The 27541-nt window shown below is 33.7% G+C and overlaps 1 protein-coding gene across 2 annotated transcripts in view; it reads left to right on the top strand.

The window, feature by feature from the left end:
• Ano5 (anoctamin 5) overlaps positions 1–27541 on the top strand; it is a 111423-nt gene that overhangs the window by 61100 nt on the left and 22782 nt on the right. For both annotated transcript variants that reach the window (XM_076846988.2, XM_076846989.2), the window contains 5 exons: positions 13270–13421; positions 16672–16746; positions 18188–18410; positions 20124–20293; positions 20920–21017. In XM_076846988.2, coding sequence (XP_076703103.1) covers positions 13270–13421; positions 16672–16746; positions 18188–18410; positions 20124–20293; positions 20920–21017 — 718 coding nt within the window. The remainder of the gene's footprint in view (positions 1–13269; positions 13422–16671; positions 16747–18187; positions 18411–20123; positions 20294–20919; positions 21018–27541) is intronic.

A 27541-nucleotide genomic window follows, 5' to 3' on the forward strand; every position in this document is an offset into this window, starting at 1 on the left:
ATCATCCACATGGGTACTTAATGTGCAAGGTGACTGCAGAAGACTGAGAGGTGGGCCAAGCTTACTCTAGAGGGGGCATTCAACAGTAATGGTTATAACCGTAGCACTTAAATTGGTGCCTGGTACAAATTTGTGGCTCAAAGTATACTTTGGGCACCAAAGTAAATAATGCAATTAAATTGTACTAAGTTTGGAGAGTTAATCCAAATAAAGAAAAAAAAATTAACTATTTTAAAACATTATTTTGTTAGAAAATGTATTATATATTCCAATAATCTTACAAATAAACTGGTAGAATACAATATATGCAAACTCTGGAAAATACATGGACACTTTTTGGAAAAACTTTTTTTCTTCTTTTTCTTATAAAGACTGTTTGTAAATGTAAAACAAAGTGAATGACAGATTACAACAAATACTTTGTTAGAGTTTTCAGATGTCTCCTTAGAGAGAGAGGGTGCTCCATCAATAGGAAGAAACACACTGGAAAGTGAGCATTTCAGAGATGTCGCCATCACTTTTTCCTTCAGAAATGTTTGTTGTAGTGAAGAGTTAAGTTTAAGCTGAATGATATGATGTGTTGGAAGAGCAGATGTGATAAACAGATCATTTATGTTAAAGGATCAACACTTTAGTCATTTAGTTGGGACTCAAAATAAAGAAGGCTTTGTGGTTGAGAGAAGGGAGTGTTTTCTTTCAGTGTTTTGTTTTGTTAGTAATAAAAACACATGACTGGGGCTGGGGATGTGGCTCAAGCGGTAGCGCGCCCGCCTGGCATGCGTTCGGCCCGGGTTCGATCCTCAACACCACATACAAACAAAGATGTTGTGTCCGCCGATAACTAAAAATAAATATTAAAAAATTCTCTCTCGCTCTCTCTCTCACTCTCTCGCTCTCTCTCTCACTCTCTCACTCTCTCTTTTTTTAAAAAAAAAAAAAAAATGACCTTTATAGGAAATTCAAAAAGTATATAACAAGCACCCACGTCCCTCACTTCTCTGCTGAGACCCCTGTCCATGGCTATCAAAGCTTCATTATCCCCTGAGAAGAATACCTGCAGCTACCAGGGTTTTCATGTCCGAGGAAATTCCTTATCCAATGAGGGATGGGAATTAGTGGGTAAAAACTTCAGTTTCCCAGACCTCAAGAGGTAATTCTGAGGTGTTTTATATATATAATTAATAAGAGGATGAGGACCCCCCAACAGGACTGAGCTCCAGTTGCCCACAAATGGCAACATATTTATGAACCCATTTTTACCTTTTCTTCTTCCCTCTCTCAACTTTCCTCAAGTGTCACATGTGTCTCTTTGCATCAACTATCTGGGATCAAGTCTTCATCTCAGTGTCTGACTTGAGATAACAAAAAGTAAGTTTTTCAATGATAATTAAAGCACAATTCCTGCCCTCATGGAGTTTTCAGTTTGTTGGGGTTTGCAGATGCATGCTAGCTTCACTTAGCATAATCTGCTCTAGTGCCATCCATTTCCCTGCAAGTTCCATGATTTTGTCATTTTTTAGTGCAGAGTAATACTCCATTGTGTATAAATGCCACATTTTTTTTTTTTATCCATTCATCTATTGAAGGGCATCTGGGTTGGTTCCACAGTCTTGCTATTGTGAATTGTGCTGCTATGAACATCGATGTGGCAGTATCCCTGTAGTACGCTCTTTTAAGGTCTTCAGGGAATAGTCCGAGAAGGGCAATAGCTGGGTCAAATGGTGGGTCCATTCCCAGCTTTCCTAGTAATCTCCATACTGCTTTCCAAATTGGCCGCACCAATTTGCAGTCCCACCAGCAATGTACAAGAGTGCCCTTTTCCCCACATCCTCGCCAGCACTTTTGCTGTTTGACTTCATAATGGCTGCCAATCTTACTGGAGTGAGATGGTATCTTAGGGTGGTTTTGATTTGCATTTCTCTCAGTGCTAGAGATGGTGAGCATTTTTTCATGTACTTGTTGATTGATTGTATGTCCTCCTCTGAGAAGTGTCTGTTCAGGTCTTTGGCCATTTGTTGATTGGGTTATTTATTTTCTTATTGTTTAATTTTTTGAGTTCTTTGTATACTCTGGATATTAGGGCTCTGTCTGAAGTGTGAGGAGTAAAAATTTGTTCCTAGGATGTAGGCTCCCTATTTATCTTTCTTATTGTTTCTCTTTCTGAGAAAAAACTTTTTAGTTTGAGTAAGTCCCATTTGTTGATTCTAGTTATGAACTCTTGTGCTATGGGTGTCCTATTAAGGAATTTGGAGCCCGACCCAACAATATGTAGATCAGAGCCAATTTTTTCTTCTATCAGGTGCAGAGGCTCTGATTTGATATCAAGCTCTTTGGTCTATTTTGAGTTAATTTTTGTGCATGGTGAGAGAAAGGGATTCAGTTTCATTTTTTTGCATATGGATTTCCAGTTTTCCCAGCACCGTTTGTTGAAGATATTATCCTTCCTTCATTGCATGCTTTTAGCCCCTTTATCAAATATAAGAAAGTTGTAATTTTGTGGATTGGTCTCTGTGTCCTCTATTCTGTACCATTGGTTCACTTGCCTGTTTTGGTACCAGTACCATGCTGTTTTTGTTACTATTGCTCTGTAGTATAGTTCGAAATCTGGTATCGCTATACCTCCTGACTCACACTTCCTGCTTATAATTGGTTTTGCTATTCTGGGTCTTTTGTTTTTCCATATGAATTTCATAATTGCTTCATCTATTTCTACAAGAAATGCCCTTGGGATTTTGATTGGCATTGCATTAAACCTATAGAGAACTTTGGTCAATTTCGCCATTTTGATGATGGTAGTTCTTTCTATCCATGAACAGGGTATATTTTTCCATCTTCTAAGGTCTTCTTCTATTTTTTTCTTTAGGGTTCTGTAGTTTTCATTGTATAAATCTTTCACCTCTTTTGTTAGGTTGATTCCCAAGTATTTTATTTTTTTTGAGGATATTGTGAATGGGGTGGTTGTCCTCATTTCCATTTCAGAAGATTTGTCGCTGATATACAGGAATGCCTTTGATTTATGCGTGTTGATTTTATATCCTGTCACTTTGCTGAATTCATTTATTAACTCTATTAGTTTCTTTGTAGACCCTTTTGGGTCTGTTAGATATAGTATCATATCAACCGAAAATAATGATAATTTAAGTTCTTCTTTTCCTATTTTTATGCCTTTAATTTCTTTTGTCTGTCTAATTGCTCTGGCTAGTATTTCAAGAACTAAATTGAATAGAAGTGGTGAGAGAGGGCATCCCTGTCTTGTTCCAGATTTTAGAGGGAATGCCTTCAGTTTTTCTCCATTCAGAATAATGCTAGCCTGAGGCTTAGCATATATAGCTTTTAAGATGTTGAGGTAAGTTCCTGTTATCCCTAGTTTTTCTAGTGTTTTGAACATAAAGGGATGTTGTACTTTGTCGAATGATTTTTCTGCATCTATCGAGATGATCATGTGGTTCTTATCATTAAATCTATTGATGTGGTGAATAACATTTATTGATTTACGAATATTGAACCAGCTTTGCATCCCAGATATGCTTTTGTATTCAATTCGCTAGGATTTTATTGAGGATTTTTACATCTATGTTCATTAGAGATATTGGTCTGTAGTTTTCTTTCTTTGAAGTGCCTTTGTCTGGTTTCGGGATCAGGGTGATGTTGGACTCATAGAATGAATTTGGAAAATCTTCTTCTTTTTCTATTTCTTGAAATAACTTGAAAAGCATTGGTATTAATTCTTCTTTGAAGGTTTTGTAAAACTCCGCTGTACATCCATCCAGTCCAGGGCTTTTCTTGGTTGGTAGTCTTTTGATGGCTTCTTCTATTTTCTCCTTTGTTATTGGTCTGTTTAAATTGTGTGTATCTTCCTGACTCAATCTGGGCAAATCATACGACTTAAGAAATTTATCGATATCTTCACTGTCTTCTCTTTTATTGGAATATAGGGTTTCAAAATAATTTCAAATTATCTTCTGTATTTCTGTAGTGTACGTTGTGATATTGCCTTTTTCATCCCGTATGTTGGTAATTTGAGTTCTCTCTCTTCTCTTCATTAGCATGGCTAAGGGTCTGTTGATCTTATTTATTTTTTCAAAGAACCAACTTTTAGTTTTATGAATTTTTTCAGTGGTTTTTTTTTTGTTTCCATTTTGTTGATTTCCACTCTGATTTAAATTATTTCTTGCCTTCTACTACATTTGCTGTTGTTTTGCTCTTCCTTTTCTAGGGTTTTGAGATGAAGTTTGGGTTCATTTATTTGTTGGTTTTTTCTTTTATTGAGAAATGAACTCCAGGCAATGAATTTCCCTTTTAAAACTGCTTTCATTGTGTCCCATATCTTCCAATATGTTGTGTCTGTATTTTCATTTATCTCTAAGAATTTTTTGATTTCCTCCTTTATGTCTTCTGTAACCCATTGATCATTCAGTAACATATTGTTCATTTTCCAGTTGATGCAGGATTTTTTCTTCCTTCTTTTATCATTGATTTCCAGTTTCATTCCATTATGATCAGATAAGATGCATTGTATTATCTCCATACCTTTATATTTACTAAGGGTTGCCCTATGGCATAATATATGGTCTGTCTTTGAGAAGGATCCATGTGCTGCTGAGAAGAACGTGTAACCACTTGATGATGGTTGATATATTCTATATATGTCATATGTCGGTCAAGTCTAGGTTATTGATTGTGATATTGAGTTCTATAGTTTCTTTATTCAGCTTTTGTCTGGTGGATCTGTCCAATGGAGAGAGCGGTGTGTTGAAGTCACCGATAATTATTGTGTTGTGGTCTATTTGACTCTTGAACTTTAGGAGAGTTTGTTTTATGAACATTGCAGCACCATTATTTGGTGCATACATATTGATAATTATTATGTCTTGTTGGTGGATGGTTCCTTTTAACAGTATATAGTGTCCTTCTTTATCCCTTTTGATTAACTTATGTTTGAAGTTGATTTTATTCGGTATGAGTATGGCCATTCCTGATTGCTTCCGAGGACCATGTGAGTGGTATGATTTTTCCCAATCTTTCACTTTCAACCTGTGTATGTCTTTTCCTATCATATGAGTCTCCTGAAGGCAGCATATTGTTGGATTTGTTTTTTTAATCCAGGTTACTAGCCTTTTTCTCTTGATTGGTGAATTTAAGCCATTATCATTTAAGGTTACTATTGATATATTGTTTGTGCTTCCAGTCATGCTTATTTATTTATTTATTTTAATATGGCTCGTTTTTCCTTTTTGGTTATTTTTTTTTTCTTCCCTTTACTGAGTTACCTCCCAATGTTAGTTTTGGGTGCTGTTTTTCAATTCCTCTTCTTGTAGTGTTTTGCTCAAAATGCCTTACAGTGCTGGTTTTCTGGCTGCAAATTCTTTTATCTTTTGTTTATCGTGAAATATTTTAATTTCATTGTCAAATTTGAAGCTTAATTTCGCTGGATACAGTATTCTTGGTTGGAAACCATTATTTTTCAGCGTTTGAAATACGTTGTTCCAGGATCTTCTTGCTTTCAACGTCTGTGATGAAAAATCAGCCATTAACTTAATTAGTTTATGCCTGAATGTAATCTGCCTTCTTTCTCTCATAGCTTTTAATATACTCTCCCTGTTCTGTATGTTGGATATCTTCATAATTATGTGTCTTGGAGTTAGTCTATTACGGTTTTATATGTTTGGGGTCCTGTAGGGTTCCAGGATTTGGCAATCCATTCCATCTTTCATATCTGGGAATTTTTCTAGGATTATTTCATTCAATAGATTGTTCATTCCTTTGGTTTGAACCTCTATACCTTCTTCTATCCCGATGACTCTCAAGTTTGTTTTTTTTTATGACATCCCATATCTCTTGGATAGATTGCTGGTGATTTCTTAGCATCCTTTATGTGTTGACTATATTCTTTTCAAGTTGATACACTTTGTCTTCATTATCTGATGTTCTGACTTCTATTTGATCTAGTCTATTTGTAATATTCTCGTTTGAGTTTTTAATTTGGTTTATAGTTTCCTGCATTTCTAGGATTACTGTTTGATTTTTTTTAAAAAAAATCTCTATCTCCTATTAAAAGCTCGTTCTTTGTCATTTGAATTTGCCTATTTAATTCGTTTTCAAAGTATACTTTCATTGTTTGGACTTGCTGTCTAATGTCTTCTCTAAGATTCCTTTCCATTTGAGTTAGGTATGCCTTGAGTTCTTTCTCTCTCCATTTTTCTGATGCCTCTAGGTTCTCCTGTGAATTTAAGTTGTTCTGCATTGTTTGTAATCCTTTTTTCCCTTGTTTTTTCATGGTGCTCACATTACTTTCCAACTCTGTTTAACTGCTGTGTTTCTGTTTTCTTCTTTAAATTTGTTTTGGTTTTTATAGTTCCAATATCTCTCCTTTGTGTTGGAAGACAATGTTTAGAGATGTTGGATTTAATTGTGATTTAAGGTAAATTCATTAGTTTCATTAAAGGCCTACAGAATTTGATGGCATGTATCGAATTGAGGTTTTAATTTAGGATTTTACGTTGAGGTTGGGCACTTTGATGGTATGGAGGTTAGTGTATGTTATCTTCTTTGGGGGGTTGCTCAAATGCAGGCGGATATTAACAAGAGAATAGACAGGAGTACTTGTGGGTAGTTAAGGACTTAGGCGGACTATGGATCGATTCATAGTATTCATCTATTTGTATTTAGTAAGTTGTACGTAATCTGGGTGATCATGCTCAAGAGGAAAGATGGGGAAAAGGTAAGGAAGCAAACCAAGAAAGAGAGAGGGAGAGAGGAAGGAAAGAGAGAGAGAGGAAAGAAAGAGAAAAGAATAGAAAAGAGAAGGAAATGATAATAAAAAATAATAATAAAATGCAGTAAAATAAAAATTACATTTAAAAAAATAATAATATAATTATAGAAAAGAAAAAAAATTTAAATTTAAAAATTAAAAAAAAATTAAAAGAAAAAAGGGACACTGTTAGGCTTTTATTTTCTTCGCTTCCAGTAGGTGGTGCTGTGCCTTCTGGGCCAAGATTTTGCCCTCCAGCTGTAGGAAACAATCCCTGTGAGGCTGCTCCCTCCTCCCCCTCCTGGTGTCTCTCAAAACCTGTTAGCTTAGGTTTATTCCTGGTTTCTAGTCCCCTGGCTTCTCCTGTCAGCCAGGCCTTTCCCAGTTTGATACCTCTCAGCAGTTCAAGCTACACTCTGGGCCTGCAGTTTCCTGGAAGTGGAGCGTGGCTTTTGGGAACCGGCACCTTATTGTTTTGATTCCCTCCGATAGCCCCTCCTCCGAGAGCAGGTGAGACAGGTTTCATTTTCGATGCTGGTGGGAGGGGGGAGTTGGAGGTCAGGTGCCTTTACCTTTCCCCCACACCTCTATTCATACTCACTCTGTTAATCACGCCCCCGGAAAGCTGCGGAGAGATTTTATGTGATTTCCCTGCTGTATGGGAGATGGTATAAATGTCACAGACCTGTTCTATCGCTGAATGAGCTGCGATCTGTCGAAAACTGGCGATGGTGACGTCAGCTCTCCAAGATGGTGTCCGCTGGATTCCTCAGTGGGCTGACCGGTGTGGAAGACAGAACTGGACCGCTTCCTTCCCCGTCTCAAAACCAGAACTCAGCCCGGAGCACAGTGAGGGCACAGCCGGCAGGAGCCCACAGAATCTGCAGCGCCTTTTCTCTGCGTTGCTAGCTCACCGTTTCTAGGGACATTTCCCGGCGAGCCGCAGTCTCTAGCAGCGGGGCGGGCCACTGAATAAACAGCTTGTATCTCCGGGTGCACAGATGGCTCGTGGTTGAGCCCTAGTAACCGATTCTCTGGCGATGGAAATCCTTCCTCTAGGTTTCGGTGCACCCCAATTTTGCTGGAAGTTCCTAACAAGATAGCTTTTGGCCGTTCTAACTTGTCATTCACCCGCGCAGTGATGCGGTACACGGGGGGTGATGCACTCCATTCTCCGCCATCTTCCCTCCATCATGCCATTCTCTCTTTATTGCATGTAATGATAGTATCAAGATTTGGCGTCCTTATAAAGAAGAGATGTCCATATGCCAACTTAACAAACCTGGGATTGTGGTAAATTCTTAGTGAGATTTCTTGATCCTCTGTTCTCTCTTTGAAACTAGAACTTATCTCTTCAGAAGACAGCAGCCAAGAAGAAATGTTAGAAACCCACAAATCCTTCTGGTTTACACAAATGCCTCTTAATTTTTTTTTTTTTTTTTTTTTTGGCCTCAGATAAAGTAATCCTTGCCCAACTGTGAAATGCACATAGTTGTATTTGTTAGATTTTGCTACTAATTGGAAAGAAAAAAAGTCTATTTTCCCCCAGAATCTCCATGTTTTGATATACATTTTAGTGCCCTTTTCATAATTCTTATAGAAATAAATTTTCATTCTGATGATAGGAACAACTCTATATCACATCAACTTCCAATATGAAATTGAAAAAATGAAGCACTAGGTGCAACATTTCCAAAGTTAGTTGACACTCAATATAAAGAAGGCTTTTTGGTTGAGGGTTGGGAGTGTTTTCCTTCAATGTTTTTGCTTGTTAATAATGAAAACACATAACCTTCATGTGAAATTCAAGCAGAGTATAGCAATAGGAAATGTTAGAATCACTCAAAATATGATAATTATTTTGTCCATAATTTTCCAGAATCTTTCACTCTGAGTATGTGGGACCTATATTCATGTAATTTCACATAACCAACATAATATTATATAAATTGTTTTCAGCATGCTTTTTTCACTCAGCAAACAATGAATCATGGGACTCCTTTCAATGAATGTGCAGGTACATGTGTACATATGGACGTGTGTATTTATGACTAAGTAGAATTGCCTTTTGTCAATTTATCACATTTTACCTGATCAGTTCTCCATTATTACACATTTAGGTCATTAACACTTTTAGATCACCTATTGTTTTACAGAGCTATGGTAACCAAATACTACTTCAGAAATTTATAGTAGTTTTTTTCTTGTAATTTAAATAAAGAAACAAATGGCAAAACCCTGCTTAATGGGATGGGGATAGAGCTCACTTGGTAGAGTGCTTGTCTTTCATACACAAGGCCCTGGGTTCAATCCCCAGCACCACAAGAAAAAAAAAAAAACTGCTTACTTGTATCGGACTTTTGAAACATTTTTATCCCTACATGTGTCTAGTATATGCAAGAGAAAAAATGAATAGAGTTAAAATTCCTGTCTCATAAAATTGAAAATCAGCACTAAATGATAAAATGAGTGAGTGAAAGTTTGTGTAAAATATAACCTGTTATAGAAAAAAACCACAGTTTAAAGACTGGGACACAATCTAAAGACTACTTTCATAGAAGTCCATTTCAAGTGCAGAGAATCAGACAAGGACTGAATTACCTTTTAAATGTTTTTAATAGTGCATTATAGTTATACATAATAGTGGTATTAATTTTGACATAACCATTCAAGCTTGGAATATAATTTGCTCCATTTCAGTCTCTAGTACTTCCCCTTTCCTTCCCTCTTTCTTCCCCTGTCCCCCTTCCTTTATTCTACTGGTCTTCCATTTAATGTATGAGTCTACATTTTTCCCCACATCCTCACCAGCATTTATTATTGTTTGTGTTCTTGATAATTGCCATTCTGACTGGAGGGAAATGGAATCTCAGTTCTGATTTACATTTACCTGATTTCCATGGTGTTGAACAGTTTTCATAAATTTGTTGCATTTATATTTATTCTTTTGAGAAGTGTCTGTTTAATTCTTTTGCTCATTTGTTAATTAAGTTATGTTTTTGGTGTCATTGTTGTTTTGTTTTGGTGGTTTTGAGGGGTTCTTTATATAGTCTGAATAGTACCCCAGTTGGAAGAGCAGCTGTCAAAGATTTTCTTCCAATCTATAGGCCTACTCTTCATGCTCTTAATCATTCCCTTTGTTATGCAGAAACTTTTTTTTTTTATGGTGCTGGGTATTGAACCTAGGGCCTTGTGCACGCAAGGTAAGCACTCTACCAACTGAGTTATATCCCCAGCTGCTCAGAAACTTTTTTAAATTTGATGCCATTCCATTTGATTCCTTCCCCCACCCCTTGTGCTTTAGGAGTCTTGTTAAAAAAAAAAAAAGTCAGTGCCTTTGGAGTGTTGGTCCTGTTTTATTCTACAATTGCAAATTTTCTGGTGAAATTCCCAAGTCTTTGATCTACTTTGAATTGACTTTTGTGAATTGTGAAAAATAAGGGTCAGGTTTCATTTTACACATGTATATCTAGTTTTCCCAGCTCCATTTTTTAAAAAAAGTCTATCTTTTCTTTCACATATATTTTTAGCATGTTTGTTGAGCATCAGATGAGTGAATATATGTGGATTGGTCTCAGTGTCTTTTATTCTGTTCCACTGGTCTTCATGTCTATTTTGATGCCAATACCATGCTAATAATTTTACTGTAACTGTGTAGTGTAATTTGAGATCTGACTGTGATCCAGCATCACTCTTTTTGTTCAGGATTGCTTTGGCTATTCTGGGTCTCTTATTCTTCTAGATGAATTACTCTGTTTTTCTTTTAAATTGACAGTCAAAATAGTATAGATTCGTCACATGTGGTATGATAGAAGTACACATTGCAGTGGTTAATCGATGGAAAATTTGATTTCCATGAAGGTTACTCATACATAGTCAACCTGTCTTTAGGATTTGTTCCAAGAATACGCAATGGAGAAGTGATAGTGAGCCAGATCCCATCAACAAATGGTGTTGGGAATCCTAGCTATCCACATGTAAAATAATGAAATTGAACCCTTCTACCATAGCAACAATCAAATGAAAATGGGTTTAAGACCTAAACATAAGATCAGAGCCTGTAAAACTCCTAGAATAAAATGTAGGGGAAATGCTTCATGACACATGTGCGAGCGATGTTTTCATTGACATGACACCAGATGCTAGGCAATATGTTCAGAAATAAACAAGTGAGTCTATATCAAATTAAGGAGCTTCTATGATAAAAAGGAAACACAATGATAGCAAAACCTGTGGAATGGGAGAATATTTGCAAACCTTTTATCTCATAAGAGTTTAATATCCAAACTATATTATAAACTCCTTTACTCAATCCTGCATAGAAAAATAAAGACATCAGCAACCTTATTAAAAATGGGTTAAGGATTTGAATAAAAAGTTCTCCAAAGAAGATATGCAGATAGCCAACACATATATGAAAAAAATGCCTAATGTCACCAGTTGTCAGGACAGTGACAATCTAAACCATAGTGAAGTATAAACTCACACCTCTCAAGATGGATTATATATATATATATATATATATATATATATATATATATATATATATATACACATACACACACACATACACATGTAAAACATGCATAGGTAAGAACACAAAAGAATATGGAACCCTTTCATACTGTTGTTAGGATTGCAAGATGATGCAGTAAATGTGAAAAATACAATGAAGTTTCCTCAAAAAGTTAAAAATTGCACTACTATATGTCAACATTCCTACTTCTGGATATTTACCCAAAATAGCTGAATCAGGATCTTGCAGAAATGTTACCACTTCTATGTTCATTGAAACATAATCCATAATGACAAGATGTGCAAACAATCAAAATGTCCATAGATAGATACATGGATTATAATTAGCTGTATATACATGTAATAGAATATGTTTAAGCCTTGAAAAATAAGGGCAATCTACAATATCTAACAATATGGACGAAACATAGGTGCATTTTTTTCCCAGTGAAATAAGACAGTGACAGAAAGATAAGCAGTGCATGATTCCATTCTTATGAAATATTTATAATAATCAAATTGATAGAATCAAATTATAGAGTGGTGGTTGATAGGGACTGAGAGACTGGGAATTTGAGAGTTAGTAATCAGTAACCAATGGGCATAATGTTTCAGTTAAGAAAGATAAATAAGCTCTAGATATATACAACATTGAACCTATGGTTCACAATAATGAATTGTACTCTTGAAATTAGTTAAGATGGTAGATATGATATTAAGCATTCTTGTCACAATAAAATATATTTTGTAATCAGCAAAAGAGCATAATAAGCAAATGTACATATGAGCAAAAGAACAAACAAAAAACTGGCATTCAGGCGATAGGTATATTTGCATTGAAAAGGACATATATTGGAGGCAGAGAGACCAGTTAAATGAGAATTGTAATACTTTGAAAAGATATAATTAGGGCTTTAAAAATGTTCAGACATAATCCACAGTTATTATTTAAAATGTAGAGATTGAGTAAGAAGAAACTTTAAAAGTTAAATATTTCATAAATGATAAAATAACAAGCTGATTCTGTTGCAGTATTCTATTCCTAGATATATATTCCACAAAAGATACATATATGCCCAACAAAAGGTATATCCTAGAATGTTCAAAGAAGAAACATTTTCAATAGTGAACAACTATAAATAGCTCAAATGTTCATCATGCCAAGAATAAATAAATACATTTGTGGTTTAATTTAAAAGATGACATACTCAACAAAAATTTTTTGTTATATGACACCAGTTTTTAAAAGTTCAAAGACAGTGAAACTATCCTGTGATTTAGAAGCTAAGGTACTAGTTACTTCTGTTTCAGAAGATTCAGGATGAGAGTTTCTGGGGTGTTGCTCATTTTCTATTTTTTAAAATATATTTGTGCTGATAAATGCGTGTGAGTGTTTTGTGAAAATTCTTCTAATTGCATAATTAATTGTTTATGTACTTTTCCATAAATATGTTATTATTCCATTGAAATTTGAAGTTACACATGTACTGTAGTATGTGGAATCGTGTGTGTGCGCGCGCACGAGGGGGGGGGCGCGAGAAAGATTGAACTACACTGGGAAATAGCTCTTATATGTTTTCCTTAAATATTCTTCTTAGGTAACATTTCCCTAAACTTGAGAAAATGTACGTTAACTTGAATGATTTCAGTAAAACACATTCAAAGAAATCTTAGTGTTCATTAAAATGTTTAGTTCAAATATTACATAAAATTATATGAATGAAGAAACAGCATAATATGCTTGAATAAAATTTTTTGATGAACTACTAATAAATTAGCTTGAATTTTTGTATATGAGTTATTTGAATGTTATTATTTAGTATTTTGTCAACATTAATCATTGGTAATTTCATAATCTAACAATGACAGAATATAGCCACCTGAAAAATATGAACCACCTTACAGCCAAAATAATGAAGAAGTGGGAGAAAATTATTTTCTTATTAATTTTGTTTCTTCTTTTATTATGGGTTTTAAAAAATATATTTCTTTACCTATAGTCACACTGTTTTTGGAGTTTTGGAAACAGCGACAGGCCAGATTGGAATATGAGTGGGATTTAGTGGACTTTGAAGAGGAACAGCAGCAGCTTCAACTGAGACCTGAATTTGAAGCTATGTGTAAACACAGGAAAATGAACCCAGTGACAAAGGTACATTAGGAGACTGTGAAACAGACAGCTCACCTCAATGAACACTCTGCTTTAGGTTGCTTCTCAAATAATAATGTATGTTTTAATTCCTTTTTAATATATTCCCTAAAATATAAATCATGTAAACTTCTCTATTTGTAATATGTACATATGTATTCATATATCCATATATATATGAAAATCTTCAGAAACATACAGAAACAGAAGGAAAACTATACTGACCCAATGGGTGGAACTATTACCCATTTTCAAACATTTTTCTAATTTTTATTAGTACTTCATTGATTTTTTATCACAATCCTAAATTTATTAGCTTTTCTGAATTTTAAAATTTTACTTATACTTTACAATAAAACATGATTTTTTTTACATTTGTATAGCACTTAATTTTTATACATAGTAATTGGGTTCATCCTGACAAACTAATACATTCTTGAAGTTCAATTTCAGTTCCTGATCCCCTTTTTATTCCTCTCCCTCTTCATTCCTGTCCTTCTGTGTTCCTTCCTCTATTCTATTAGACTTCCTTTCATTCATCTATTTATTTATATTTGATTGTATAAAGATGAAGCTCTCTGTGATATATTTATATATGCATATAACATGAGTTTTTAAAAGTCATTCTGCTTTGCCTCCCCTTACCCATCCCTTTACTCTTTCAATCTCCTTCTACATTACTAATCTTCCCTTTATCTTTATGTTATCTTATCTTTCCCAAGCCCTTTTCCTTTATTTTACTCTAATCTGCATTTGACAGAACACATTTGACCTTTGAATTTCTGAATTTGGCTTATTTCACTTATCATAAGATTCTTCATATCCATCCACTTACTGGCAAATGCCATAATTTTTTTTTTCCTTTTCTTTATGGTTGAGTAGAACTGCATAATTTCTTAATCCATTTATCTATTGACACACTCCCAGGTTGATTTTATAGTTTAACTATTATAAATTGTGCTGTAATAAACATTGAGGTGGCTATATTACTGTAGTATTATGATTTTAGATCTTTTGGGAAGATTCCAAGGAGTGGAATAGCTGGGTCATATGGTGGGTCTATCCCTAGTTTTTTGAGAATTCTTCATACTGCTTTCCAGGGGAATTGTAATAGTCTGCAGTCCCACCAACAATGTACTAATGTACCTTTTTACTCCCAATCTTGCCAACATTTATTATTTTCTGTTATTCTGGTTGGAGTAAGATGAAATTTTAGTGTGGTTTTGATTTGCATTTCCCTACAGCTTCAATCATTTTTAATTAATGCAATGCTTTTCATTACACCTTTATGCCACTAGGTTGTTTTAAAGCAAGCCCAAACCATTGTAACATTGTACATAATTTTAATACTTGGTGAGTAAAAGGAAAATGAAAAACAATGTGTATACTTTTGGCTTTGTCTATAAATACAGAAATAGAAATGACACCAAGTTAATATGCAAAAATTAGAATAGTGTTTGTATTAAGATAGTAGGCTTATGAGTGAATGGTTCTTTAGACTGAATTTTCTTCACATAGTCCCTTTCAATTGATTATAGTAAAATCATTGCATTAATGTGAGCAGGAGCATGGCCAGTAAGGGAATTTATATTGTAGAATCATTAACTGGCAAACAGGCTATATTTTTTTTTTTCAGCAGGAGGGTGCTCTACCATTGAGCTACATCCCTACTCCTTTTATAGTTTTATTTTGAGATAGGGTCTAAGTTGCTCAGGGACTATGTTAAGGGACAAAGTTGCTCAGGCTGGCATTGAACGTTTTTTCTTCCTGCCTAAAACTCCTGGTTCTGGGATTCTAGGTATGTGCCACTGTGCCTGACAGGCTGTATATACTTGACTGAGTCTTTCAACTCTTAGTCACTAACATTTTTTCATGGGAAAGTGGAAGATGATTTGCATTCACAGACCAGAATTTTGGTCATATATTTGTCCATAATCTGCTGTTTGAAAGAGAATATTGATTATGTCTCAAACACAACCTATTCCATACAATTCTCTCACCTTTTCAGGATGCTATTCTTTCAGTATAACACTGAAAATTCTTTTCACTATACAAGTATTCACCAAACATAATATTTCATTGAAAAGTCACAAAAGTTTAGTAAATGAATAAAGGATAAAATGCATCTCAGAAAATGCATGAACAAGTTGGGTAGTAGTTTGAAATTAAGATACAGACATAATGTTTATTCATTCCTATTTCATATTATTTTTTTAAAAAGTCAACCCTTTTAGTTTTCCCAAAATTAATACCATCACCAACAAAAGATGAAATGAATGTTTACTGTTGGAACTGGTTGAAAAGCAATATGTGTTGATTCACAGTGAATCATTCACTTGGTTTTGAAATCAAGAGGCAGATTTTTTTTCTCTTACTTGTGGAACATTTTTTGGTGTTTACACACAAACAAAATTCTCACATTTAATTCTGCATTGACAACAACACAATTGAATGGGCACACACAGGTGCACTTACAAAATGCACACATTAGAGTGCACACACTGGATGTACACACATTAACACAAAAAAAAATCACACATGCACACAGGGACACACATTCTAAACTTCTGTAGTGTCCTTGGATGGTCTGCGCAGGCCATTGAGAATTGTTTGCCTTCAGTCCATCCTGAAAATCCATAAAATGTGAAATCTTCTATTTTTCTTGACAACTATTTTTATTCATTTATTTATTTTTGTATGATGCTGGGGATCAAACCCAGTGTCTCACCCATATGAGGCAAGCACTTTACACTGAGCCACAATCCCAGCCCCTGACAACTGTTTTTTACTGCATGGCAGATGTCTTTAGTAAAGTATACCTACCTTTGAATATAGCTAAGAATGTTAGCCTATGTAATTAATCTTTATCCGTGACTTTAAAACTTCTAGGTAGAAAATCTGATCTGCTAAACTATGTGGAAGAACACAGTTACACTATGATTAACACACCAAATTTAATATCATCTAGAGCAATTATAAAGCAATGCCATTCATTTCAATTCAATGGGAATAAAAGTATAAATTTATTAAATTTTGTCTACTTAAGAGCACCCTTGAGGTTTTGACTTGTTTCCTGTCTATCAGGCCCTGAATAGGACTCTAAATCAGCTAATATGTGTCCATTTTGTCCCTTACTGTGGGCCCTTTTGTGGGGTTCTACTTTAATCATGCTCTGTGATTTTCAATGCTGCTTGAAGTACCAACTTCAAGGGCAGATTTTGAAATTTTCAGTGTATTTTTTTCAACACTGCAGGAATTGGAACCTTACATGCCTCTGTGGAATCGTATGCCATGGTACTTTTTATCAGGAGCCACAGTGACATTCTGGGTAAGCATTTCCTTAACAACCATTATCCTCTCTTTAGCAGGTGTCCTCAGGATTATCCCAACATTTTCATCTGAGGTAGCTCTGGAGTCCCTCCTGCTCTTCCTCTTCCTGGTCTTTTTATCTTGTTTATATCTCTTATGTAAAATAAATTGTAATTGACATAAATTTTTCAAAATTGGACTTTGTGGAAAGATCTAAGAGAATAAAGAGATACTTTATCTTACAGTTTGACCTTCTCTATCTCATAATTCAATAATTAAGTGATAACTTGAAATCAGACCAGAATAACAAAAGATATTTTGATTATAGACTCTGGTTAGTTTTAGAAAAATCATTAATCATTAATCTTTATCTACATTTAAAATATCTACATAAAATGAATAAGGAACTCATATTTCTCTTGCTGAAAAAAAACAAGTATTTTTATACTCAAAGAATATAACTATTGTTATATTGTATGGAAGTCAATTGTTCCCCATATTTTTTACCTGACAGATTTCTCCATCACCATAATCTATTTCCTTACCTCACCTTTCCACATTTGTGCCTTCTTAATAGTTGGCCTTTTTAATTTGGGAAAAGAGGTGACGTTACCTTCTGAGGGGTTAGTATATTGAAGTATAAGTAAATTAACAGTTGTTGACTGTAGTCAACAATGCGTATATACTGTATTTTATAACTTTAACAGTTCTTTTTTAAGTTATAATTTTGTTTATCTTAAAAGAGTTAGCAGAAATGCTTTTTTTTTTCTTAGACTTCCAACAACCATGGTAGAAATGTGGTAAAAGAAGAGGAGGCAATTCAGGACACTCTTTGAGAAACATTTTGGAATATGGTCCCAGAAAGATTATTCTATCCTGCTTACTAGTTCTCATTCAATTTGAGTTTCTTCTTCAATGCTTAGAATAAAAGTTCTCTACCCATTGATATTAAGGCTATCTTTTTTACAATATAGGACGTGTACAAAATTTATGAGGAATCTGTGTAACTACAACTTAGAACATGAATCAGCAAATTTTTTCTCTAAAGGAGATACACATACTTTTAGGCTTTATGGCCACATATAATCTCGGGCACAAATTTGTCTTCATTTTTTCTTATAACATTTACATTTGTTGGAGGGTGGGGAATATTAACTGAAGGGCCATAAAAAAACAGATTTGGTCTTCTGGTTGTTGTTTCCTAAATGCTGTCAGGAGAAAAAGCCTGACAGTGAACACATTTTTTTTTCCTATTTTATCCTTAACCAGCTGCTATTCAGTGATTTTCCTTTAACTCTTTACCTTGCAACTGTGTGTGTCCTGCTATCCATAAGAGATACTGATTTGGTTTGGTTTTCATATGACAATTGCTAAACTGAATATAATGCCATAAGAGATAATGTATGTATTGCAGATAGAGACCTGCATGACTAATTCTTTGCTTTGCTTCCCTTCCCCAGATGGCTCTTGTTGTCAGCAGCATGGTAGCGGTGATTGTGTACCGCCTGTCCGTCTTCGCTACATTTGCTAGCTTCATGGAAAGTGAGGCAACCTTACAGCATGTTAAAGTTTACTTTACTCCTCAGTTAGCCACATCACTCTCAGGATCATGCTTGAACTTTATTGTCATCTTGATCTTGAATTTCTTTTATGAAAAGATATCTGCCTGGATTACAAAAATGGGTAAGCTAGCCAGATCATCACTGTGATTGAAAATAGGTCCCTACCAATGCTACACATTCATTTTGGATCATCTCTGAGGGAGTTAATTTCCTCAAGTACCATTCTAAGGCAGTTCTGATCTCTAAGTAGATCCACTCCTGGTAGTTCAGAATCTGCTAATAGCTACATTCAGGCCTATCTTAATGGAAGCAGGATGAACAGAAGACAAAGAAGAAAATTAAGACTCTAGATAATTTTTAGTATTCTTGTTTTAATCCTCCCTTGATGGATCTAATTGAATCCTGACTAAAATCCTCAATGCACTCAATATAAGAAAATTTGACTTCATGCGTATGGTTGTTTGAAAATATTCGGTTTGGGAAAATATCATGAGATAAAGAATATTATTTCCTCCAAAATAAATCTCAAATTTAGCACTTTTCTTTTCAGTTGCCATCTCTTAGAACCTGAATTGTTTTCTTGCTTGTGTTTTAAATTTCTAAACCATGAGAGAAGGTGAAGTGGGTCACGGGTAAAGCAAAGGATTCAATCAAGGATGGTAGTACAGAGTGCAGTTGTCATAACAAGTTAGAGATAGATCTGAGACACAGCCCAAGGTGTATCTTCTCTGATTAGTCCTCACCTCAGGATCTCATCATGCTCCCCTTACCCTGTCTATGCACTGGTACCATGTCCCATGCAGACAAGAAGACCACAAAATCTTCACCCAGCACTGATATGAGCAATGCCAGGTAGCTTTACTTACACAAATCTTCAGATTTGGAATTCTCTTTCAATTTTACTTCTTTTCTCTACTAGCAACACAAAGAAAACCATAGCAGATAAACTGCTTTTAAAAGCACCTATCAATTCACGGCTTTTTTACATTGAGAAAAATCAATGAATTCATATTAGAGATTTTTTGGAAGTCAACCAAATTTTGCTAACATGGAGGAGTTATCAGTGTCATTAGAATAACTTGTTACTATTGTAGTATTCCTAAAAGTGTCATGGATTTGGCTGGGTCAGCTGTGCTATTGGGAGATTATTAGCTCAAAATCACATGTTCTCTTAAACTCCTGTGCTTCCTGGTACTCCAGGTAGTATGAAGAGAATTTAATATCTTCTTACTTTGGAATATGTTGAATGTCAAACCATGATCATACATTTTAAGTAAAGGAGAGGGAAAATGTGTACCATTTATGTTATTAATTGCCATCACATTGTTTTCAAAATTGATACATCATTTTAATTCTTGAGAAGAAACATAGGTCAGTTGAAAACATCTCTGCCCTTGATGTGGAATCACTTTGATTAAACTTTTCTAATTGAAAATAGAAAAGGGAGAGAATTCTGGCAGGTTTATAGGAATACAGGTCTGGTGATGACCCCATGGTTCTTCAATCTTAAAGGGATTTGAATTCCATATTCTGACTATGTGACACCCCCCCAAACAAGTATTCACCTTTGAAATGTGAAAAATGGAGCTTTCTGGGCTTTCACAGTGATTATATTAACAGAAAGGGTTCAACAGAAAGCCTAGACAAATCATATTACTAATATCGTTCTGCCATGATCAGAGTGGGGAACATTTTATTTGGTTCTCAAAATAATATGACTAGGCATTCACTAATTCCAGTGAGTATATATTTTAAGGACAATTAGGAAATTGTATTAAATCTTGACTTTTGTTTATTTCTTTTTTTTACTTTTCTGTTTCTTTTTACTTGCCAGAAATTCCTCGAACTTACCAGGAGTATGAGAGCAGTCTTACTTTGAAAATGTTCCTGTTTCAGTTTGTAAATTATTACTCATCCTGCTTCTATGTAGCTTTCTTTAAAGGAAAGTTTGTGGGCTATCCTGGAAAATACACATATTTGTTTAACGTGTGGAGAAGTGAAGAGGTAAGAGTTCTTTTTAAAGTTGAAGTCTCTGGCTTAACTCAGCACTAAGAACTTTCCTTGTGTTTAGCACTAACTCAGATGTTATCAAAAAAGTCTGACAACCAACTCTACACATATGAATCCTGCCATTTTCTAGACTTTTGAGGTCTCTTGGAACAAGAATTTATACAGTTCTTATGGCTTGATAATAAAATATAAAATAAAAATTTAATAAGATCTTGATTCCTGAGGCTTCATAGAAAAGACCAATTATTACTTTTTGGAGAAAGTGCTCTACTGTGGGCTACAGAGTTAGACAAGAGCAGTGGTTTCTGAACCTGGATGAACATACAAATCACATGGAAAATACAATGGTTGACCCTAACCAAAGCATAAAGATTCAGAATTTTCTAGGACTACGTAAAGAAATTTGTGTTTTTAACAGAGTTCACAGATTAATGTAATACAGTTAGTGTGGCACTGATCTGTAACCGTGCTTGAAATTATTGGACTAATATTTCTTTTACCTTTTTCATAGACCTTCATACCAAACATTTGAGTTTCTAATCTTTTGGTTTCTTTAAGTTCTTACAAAATTCTGTTTTTTGTCATTTATTTTTTATTTCTCTCCACTTGTTTCCAACTAGTGTGATCCTGGAGGCTGTCTAATAGAATTGACAACACAGATGACCATTGTAATGACTGGGAAACAGATCTTTGGAAACATTAAAGAAGCCATTTATCCGTATGTATGACTGACAAGTTTTTGTGTGATTTAATTAACCATGAAAAATTTTCTCATGAAGAAAATGGAAATTTTTTATTATCATGGTGCCTTTGTTACAAAATATTTAATCCAAAAATAAACCCTTCATTTAAAATCAATTCTAAAGGATACTTTAAAGCAATAAAATAAAAACCTTTTTTATTTATTTCATTATTTATTTAAAGAAATAAATTTATTCCATTAGTATGTAAAATTATTATTTGTCAATTAAAAAATTAAATAAAAAATTTTTTTAATTGACAAATAATAATTTTGCATACTAATGGACTACAGTGTGATGTTTTACACACAGCACAGGCTTTTAAATGTGCATTTCTTTTGCATGAGTGAAGTTGAGGGAAAAGTAATTATTGTCATCTCCCCCTAATATTTCACTGGGAAATCTAAATATTAATCATTTATAAATTATTCTACATGTTACTTATTATTTCATGTCATGTTTAATGCAATCTAGGCATAAAAATTGGTTGTGAATAAAATGCTAGAAAACTTTCAGGTCAATATGTGAAAGGATTTTTCTTTTATCCAAAAAGAGCAATAATGAATATATCATCAAAAGAGAAAAACAAATAGCAGTTGTTTTCAATTATTAGGTGACTATTCTCTTGGATTAAAAAAATAAATAATCATAAATCATGTTTCTTACATTGCAGAGTTCTTACTTAGAAAATGACAATGTCAGAGTTTAGCACCTACAGGATAAAGTAGAATAAAAGTGCCTCATTTATAAACAGAGGACTAGTCAGGTTAACTGAACTCAAAACCAGGGACTGAGTTTTTTCTCTTATTTTTGAAGGAAGGTTGAAAATACTGTCTTCATCTCCCTCTACTCCAAGATACCCACAGTCATAGTGCCAAGTAGGATTCTATTTCATGAGCTGATGAAGGATAAATATAATCATAGTTTTAAACAGTAATAGGTTTCAGCCAAGCCCTCTTCTGGATTCATAATTTGTAGCACCACATTCCTATAGAAAATAACTCAAACCTGTTATTTGCATCATAGCTCTAGATTGAGAATCCAGAGGACAGAACAGAGTTAGCTCCTGAACCAGATACAAGAGGGATTATAAATATGCACAGAGGAGGATAGAGAGAGATGAGGGAATAAAAACAAGAATTTTTTTAAATACCAAACTATTGTATGAGATTTAATGCTACAAATATTGTAAAGAAAATAATTTTTTAGCAAATGAGCTTAGTTTAGCTGATGGTTTTAGTTAGAAACTCCCAGCAATGCCCATAAAAGTTACATTGATTATATTAAAAACATAAAGGGAAGTGACTCTGTCATTAAAAAGAATCAGGAAGTAATTGAATAAAAACTGAAATAAGAAAAACTAAATGTGAAAGGGAGTCAATTACATAAAAGTGGAATACTTTAAATAACAAATACAATAGATGTGACAATTCCAGAGTATAATTCCAGACTGAACATGATTTAAGAATAAATTACTGAATTTTACAGAGAAATTCTGACATTGTACAATGCAAGATGAGGTTTTCAAAAAATTACAGGACTAAGTGTATAGCTCAACAGTAGAATACTTACCTAGCATGCATAAGGCTCTGGGTCTGATCCCTGGCACGCCAAATAGCTAAAAGTATTATCTGTAGGATTAAGACACTTTCATCTTAATCTACCAGTAGTTCCAGTAAAAGATAATTTAGGTAAGTGGTACAGGGAAAAACTCTTTGAATAGGTGGAATAAGTGTAATAGCTGAACATAATTCAAATATGAAAACAACATGAATTTTAGAAATGCATTCTGAAAATTATGCAAGGTCACTAGAATTAAATTCTCATCCAGATTTATTATAGAATATATTAGAATATTTAAAGATAGTCTTGAAATCTATTCAAAGATAAAATACTTTCAAAAAAGTGTCATTACACTATCAACAGATTTCTTCTTGATAGCATTAGATGTAAAAGACAATATTTTTAAGTTTACAAGTGAAAATAATGTTCATTGTAGTTTTCTGGAACAAGGTTTGCTATTCTTTAAAATGCAGGTGAAATGATGCCATTTTTAGACATATTAAAATACTAGGAGAGTTTAGCATTCATAGATCTTCATGGAAAGAACTATTAAAACATATAGATGAACAGAAAAAAAACAGAAAAATTTGGGATGCAAGAAACATTGATTAGCACAGAAATTGTTGTTCCAAAAACTGCAATATTTTCTTTGAATCTAAAAGTCATACAAGATTTGTATGCTGAAAAATACATAATTCTGATGAAAGAAAGAAAAAATATGTAAAAGCAGAGAAATACCATACTAGTAACTGTTGTATTCTGCTGCCTTTCCTATCCTCTACTATCCCCCCACCCCTCCCCTCCCATCTTCTCTCTCTATTACTAGTATGGTATTATGTAAAAATGTGGATGTGTAACCCATGTGATTCTGCAATCTCTACTTGGGGTAAAAAAGGGAGTTCATAACTCACTTGAAGCTAATGTATGCTAATGTGTGAAATATGATATGTCAAGAGCTTTGTAGGGTTTTGAACAACCAATTAAAAAAAAAAGCAGAGAAATAGCCTGTTTATGGATTCAAAGACATAACACGGTAAAAATGTCAGTACTTCCAAATTGCTATATACACTTATATTATTTTAATCAAAATATCAACAGGGATTTTGTAAGTATAGACAAGCACATTCTAAAGTTTTTATAGAAGATCAAGAAATTAGAATAGCTCAAAAATGTAATATAGAAGAATAAAGTTGGGGGAATTATTCTACTCACTTTAAAAAATTTTGCTATAAATTTTCATTAATCAAAGCAGTGTGGAATTGGTGAAGGAATGAATCAATGGAACAGAGCATGAATCACAAGAATAGAGATTGTAGAGTGTGCAGAAATTTTTAATCTACACAAATACAGTCATTTTATTTTTGAAGAGTTGCAAAAATTGAGAAAAGAAAGTTTTTCAGCTATGTTGAAATAATTAAGCATCTATATGCAAAATATCAAATTCCATGTTAACTTTAACTTGCACTTAAAGATCAACATGCAACATATCATAGATGATAAAACGTTTTGAGAAAGCAAGGGAAGTGATTACTACAGAATTTAAGATAATCATTGCTGCTGTGGGGATTGAGGAGTTTGAATGGAGTCAAGGACAGGGAAGAGTTTCTGGAATTTCTCACAAGCTTCTTTATTGAACCTGATAGTCTCCTTTTCAGTGTGCATTTGTTTAGCATTGTCTCAAAAAATCTCAACTTTTCTGTTTCCTCTCATCGTTCCTTTGTCTCTTTGTTTTTCAGTTTATATATAAGCAATATATAAATGTTCATTTTAATCCACAATTGTTACAATACTTCATAATGTCTTATTTATTTTTGTCAACATGGAGAAGTATAAATGATATCTCATTCTGGTTTTGTTTTGCTTTTCCCCAATTAATAATATGAAAGAAATTCTTGGCCATGTGTGTTTCCTTTTCAATGAAATACTTATTTATGTGTTTTAACTATTTTCCTACTTTTTTTCCCCTAACTGATCTGTAGGAATACTTCAGAAATTCTGGTTTATGAATTTTTAAATATTTAGTTGCCATTGTTTATTTCATTCTTTCTTGGTTAAATGTGTTGAAAATATTTTATCCTAACAAAAATTTTATTTTTTAATAGTATCCATACTTTCTCAGTTTCAGCACTATTTTCAGTTAGGGCCAGATAATCCTTTGTTTTAGCAGGATATCCTTTGCATGGTAGATTTTTGTTGTTGTTGTTGTTGCTGTTCTCATAGATTGAATACAGGTTGCTTTACTGCTAAACCACATCCCCAGTCCTTTTTGTTTTTTTATTATGAGACAAGTTTTTACTAAAGTACTGAGAGTCTCACTAAGTTGCTGAGTCTGGCCTCAAACTTGCAATCCTCTTGTTTTAGCCCCTCTAATCACTGGGATTACAGGATTGCAGCCTTGTGCTGGGCTTGCATCATAGAGTTTTAGAAATATCCTTGGTCTGCACCTTCTAGATGCCTTCAGGCCACCCACTCTATAGTTATGACAGACAAAATGTCTTTAGACATTGAAAAGGTGCTCTTGTCAGAAAAAAATCACTGTTGACTGGGGTCAATGCTTTATCTGGATGAAAGCACATAATTTTATTACAGGTCAAGTACCCTTGATCCCAAATTCAAAATCTGAAACGCTTCAAACCCTGAAGCTTTCTGAACTCTTACGCGATGCCATAAGTGGAAAATCCCACACTTGACCTCATGTGAGAGTCTCAATCAAAATGCTGACTCGAATACCTGATCTATTTAGTGTCCCTCAGAAAAAATACCACCCAGCCCCTTTCAGCTGCAACATATCTTTTCCACACATTCCCAGATTTCCCTACACAAGCACACTCACAAATGCTAATAAAAGCACAGATCAGATGCCCCAACAACAGTTTCTCCATGATACTTTACTTGGGGCCAAAGTGTATATGCATTATTCACACCACATTTTTTGCTTATTCTTTGTCCTGTGGTGTGAAGATACTCTTGGAAATTTCAGAGGACTGCAGGTTCTACCATTGGTAATAGTGTTAAGAAAAAAGAAAGCGCTTAATTTTATCTATGGCACAGAAAGTTAAGCTGTTGGAGAAAATGGTCAGCAGTGTAAGTGCAGAATATCTTTACAGACAAGTATGGTGCTGGAATGACCACCATATGACCTTGATAAACAGAGATACAGACAGACAGACATTCAATAGGTTGCTGAAGGGGATTTAGAGAATTAATGAAAAGAAGAAAAAAATCTGAAAAAAGCTAACATTTAAGATCTGGATTGTGTATTGAAAGAAAGTAACCTTCAACATCACAGTGGACACAGGCTACTTTGTGGCATGCAGATCAGGAAACAAGCAAAATTCTATCATAATGAACTAAAAATTGAAGAACATTCAGCAGGCTGTTTGTAGAAATTTAGAAAAGACACGTAAGGTTTTTTAGAGTTGTAGTGATAAAGTATTCTTCTGATCTGTGATCTTCTGATTTATGTCATGCAAAAATTACTTAAGAGAGTACATAAAATCACCATCAGGCTCTGTATTTTATGTATATATCAAACATATATGAATTTCATGTTTTCACTTGGATCCAATCCCCAAGACACCTCACTATGTACAAGTAAATTTTCCAAAATCCAGAAATACTTCTGGTCCCACACATTTCAGATAAGGGATACTCAAGGCCTATAGTAGAATTTTTCAGTCTTTTCTATGTTAACATTTTTGACATCTTGTTTAAAAAAATTCTTCCCTGAGCCAAGATTTAAAAAATGCTCTTACATAATTCTTCTAAATTTTAAAGTATATTTTAACATTATTGTTTTTTACTTTCAAATTCTTAATATGTGGAAACATTTTTTTATGTTTGATATGAGGTGAAAATCTAATTTTTTATGTATATATTTGTATATATAAATTACATACATGTATATGTAAATTGTTATATTATTTCTTACTAAGAGACTCCTCTTTCCTATACTCCATAATCTACAATACCATTTTTGTAATACACAAAGTGCAAAACTATTTCTAGGTCACCATTCTGTTCCAAAATTTGATTACTCCTGCATTAATACTTAGTCTTTTAATTAATATATGTTTATAATTGGTCTTGATATCTGAAGGGGAAGGTTTTACCAAATTAGTCCTTATCTATATAACTGTATTAATTATCCTTGATCTTTTTGTCTATCTCTATAAAGCTTAAAAAATATATTGTTAGATTTCACATGGAACATGTTTTGGATGTTTTATAGAAATTCCATCTCAATTATTTCAATATAAATAATTGACATTTTATGAAGCAAGTCTTCTTATTCACAGAGATTTATTTTGTACTTTAATGAATTCAGATGCAGATTTTAAACTTGTGCATAAAGGTTTTTAAATCTTTTGTCAAATCCATTTCTAGGTACTTTTAATTTTAGTTGCTATTGTAAATGATATCTTCTTAAAACTTATATTTTGCCCTCTGTTTTGGGTATATAGGAATGAAACATTGATAAACCTTATTACCTCTTTTAATAATTTTTGTCTGACTTCATATCGTTTTTCTATGCTGATAATCATGTCATTGTTAATCACAGCTTTCTCTTTCACTTTTCCCACATCTTATTTTACTGGCTCAGATCTACATTAGAATCTTAAATATAATCCTGCATAATCTTATTTTCTTCTTGATTCTGAAGGGAGCAATTCTCATTTTTTTCACTGTTAAGAGTGATGTTTGCCTCAGGATTTTGTTAGATACTTTTGATCAGATGAGTTTTTGTTATATATTTCAAACATCTATTAAAACCTCTAAGTAGTTTTTAATAGATGTTTGAAATATATCAAATACATTTTTGCACCAGTTGAGATGATTTTATATTTTTGTACTTCAATCTGTTAATATCGTCTATTTCATAGATATGTTACTTAAAAAAAAATATTTGTTATCCAAAACATTGAACATTATCACAATA

Source organism: Callospermophilus lateralis, chromosome 2 (genome assembly GCF_048772815.1).
Source record: "Callospermophilus lateralis isolate mCalLat2 chromosome 2, mCalLat2.hap1, whole genome shotgun sequence".
NCBI classification, from domain to species: domain Eukaryota; kingdom Metazoa; phylum Chordata; class Mammalia; order Rodentia; family Sciuridae; genus Callospermophilus; species Callospermophilus lateralis.